The following is a 1,668-nucleotide window of genomic DNA, read 5'->3' as shown; positions in this document are numbered from 1 at the left end:
CGCTTCCACCAATATAAGATTAATTTTTCTCTAACTCTAATAATCAGAAAAAGATAAATAACAAATTAAACCGAGATTAAAGTTGATCTTCCATTGATGAAACCGGCGGGGCCTTAAAGTATCAACATAATTTAAACGACGCATTTTGCTCGCGGCAATCGCAATCAGTGTGACTAATTAGTAATTGCAGAATTATTATTATACATGTAATGTATACCTGGCGACGATCGTATATCTGATGTATCTTGACGAGAAACTGAAAGGAACGAATTTGTGATTCAACTCCGACCACATACAAACGAGTTTCTGCAATGGTGATAATGACGACACACGTGATATTCGACACATATATTATGACGAACGCACGACATTTTACGAGATGCACTCGCGACAATTTTTCGAGCGCGAGATTACTCTGAACGATCGCGGGAAAATACAAAGCGATTTGAACATAAACTTTATGCGATTACCGCGACACGCATTCGATTTGGTTTGAATAATCCACGAACTAAAAAGGAGCAAAGCATTCTCAAGAATGTGAAGCCACAATCGCCGTATTTATTTGCGCCACTAGTGCTGCCATCTTATGGTAGCATACTGGACGCGAAAACGCTTATCACGCGGCAAAATGTAACGCGGTAGCCAATAAGCTTACAGCTCCTAATATGTTCATTGATTACTGAAAATTTTGCCGCGCAGCAAACGTTTTTACGTTCAAAATTATAGAAGTCCGAATTCGCCTTTACGACTTTTAAACCCGATCTACATAAGATCTGTTCTTTTTGGCTGAACTTTTGCACTAATTCACCTTTCTTCCTTTTCTCTCTAGCAGAGAAGAAGAGGAAAAAAGATGAACTAGTGCAAAAGTTCAGCCAAACAGAACAGGCCTATAGACGCAGAATGCGAGTCGCAGGTCGCAAGCTTGTTGCGTTAGTCAATCTGATGCGTCAATTTTAAGTGTCCCTTCGAGATTGGCTGACGTGAACAACTTTACAATCTGCGTTTCATGTAGATCGGGCTTTCTGATGCTCAACATCGACTTGTTTGTTGGCTGTTGCTCATTTCAACACGTTAATTTGTGTTTACAGCGCAGCGCTTATAAGCATTATTTATCCTATTTGATGGATAACAAGAACGAACTGATGCTTACAGCGCGTGAGCATGTAAACTGAACGCACTTATATATAGACATTAAATGTCTAGATCAGTCTAGATTTGCAGACAATGGCGGTTATAGCAAGATAAAATAAACCGGGCTAATCATAATCTGTCAGTCGTTTTTACAATTATTTACAATTGTATTATCGGTGACACGTGGTGCAACGCATTAGTCTGCATCCGTCATGGGAAGCGCGGACACCACAGTGAAGTTGCAGAATGATAATCACGAGATTGATGAATATGGAATTAACCTAAAGATTTTACCCTGCAACAACCAGGTGAAAGAGTTGCAAACCATTTTAAGAGATAAGTAAGTATCTTTGCATTAAATCGTAGTACAAATATTTTATGTTGAGATAAATAGATTTTATTTATTTAATTTTTTCTTGCATCTCTAATTTATATATGATTTCAAAATCACGAAAATTGTTCAAAAGAATTGTAAATATCTATCAAATTATTTGTTTGTTTGCCAGTATGTATAAGACATAAATAAATATATATATA

At 37.1% G+C, this 1,668-nt stretch overlaps 1 protein-coding gene across 1 annotated transcript in view; it reads left to right on the top strand.

Moving 5' to 3' along the window:
* The first annotated feature begins 1,039 nt into the window (after positions 1 to 1,039).
* Positions 1,040 to 1,668, top strand: part of LOC108756201 (uracil phosphoribosyltransferase homolog) — a 5,951-nt gene continuing 5,322 nt past the window's right edge. The window contains exon 1 of the mRNA XM_018499821.1: positions 1,040 to 1,471. Within this exon, the coding sequence (XP_018355323.1) occupies positions 1,344 to 1,471 (128 nt within the window). The 5' untranslated portion in view covers positions 1,040 to 1,343. The remainder of the gene's footprint in view (positions 1,472 to 1,668) is intronic.

This window comes from Trachymyrmex septentrionalis, unplaced genomic scaffold, assembly GCF_001594115.1.
Source record: "Trachymyrmex septentrionalis isolate Tsep2-gDNA-1 unplaced genomic scaffold, Tsep1.0 scaffold97, whole genome shotgun sequence".
Taxonomy (NCBI): domain Eukaryota; kingdom Metazoa; phylum Arthropoda; class Insecta; order Hymenoptera; family Formicidae; genus Trachymyrmex; species Trachymyrmex septentrionalis.
Note: the sequence above shows the minus strand (reverse complement) of the source record. Positions and strands in the feature narration are given on the sequence as shown.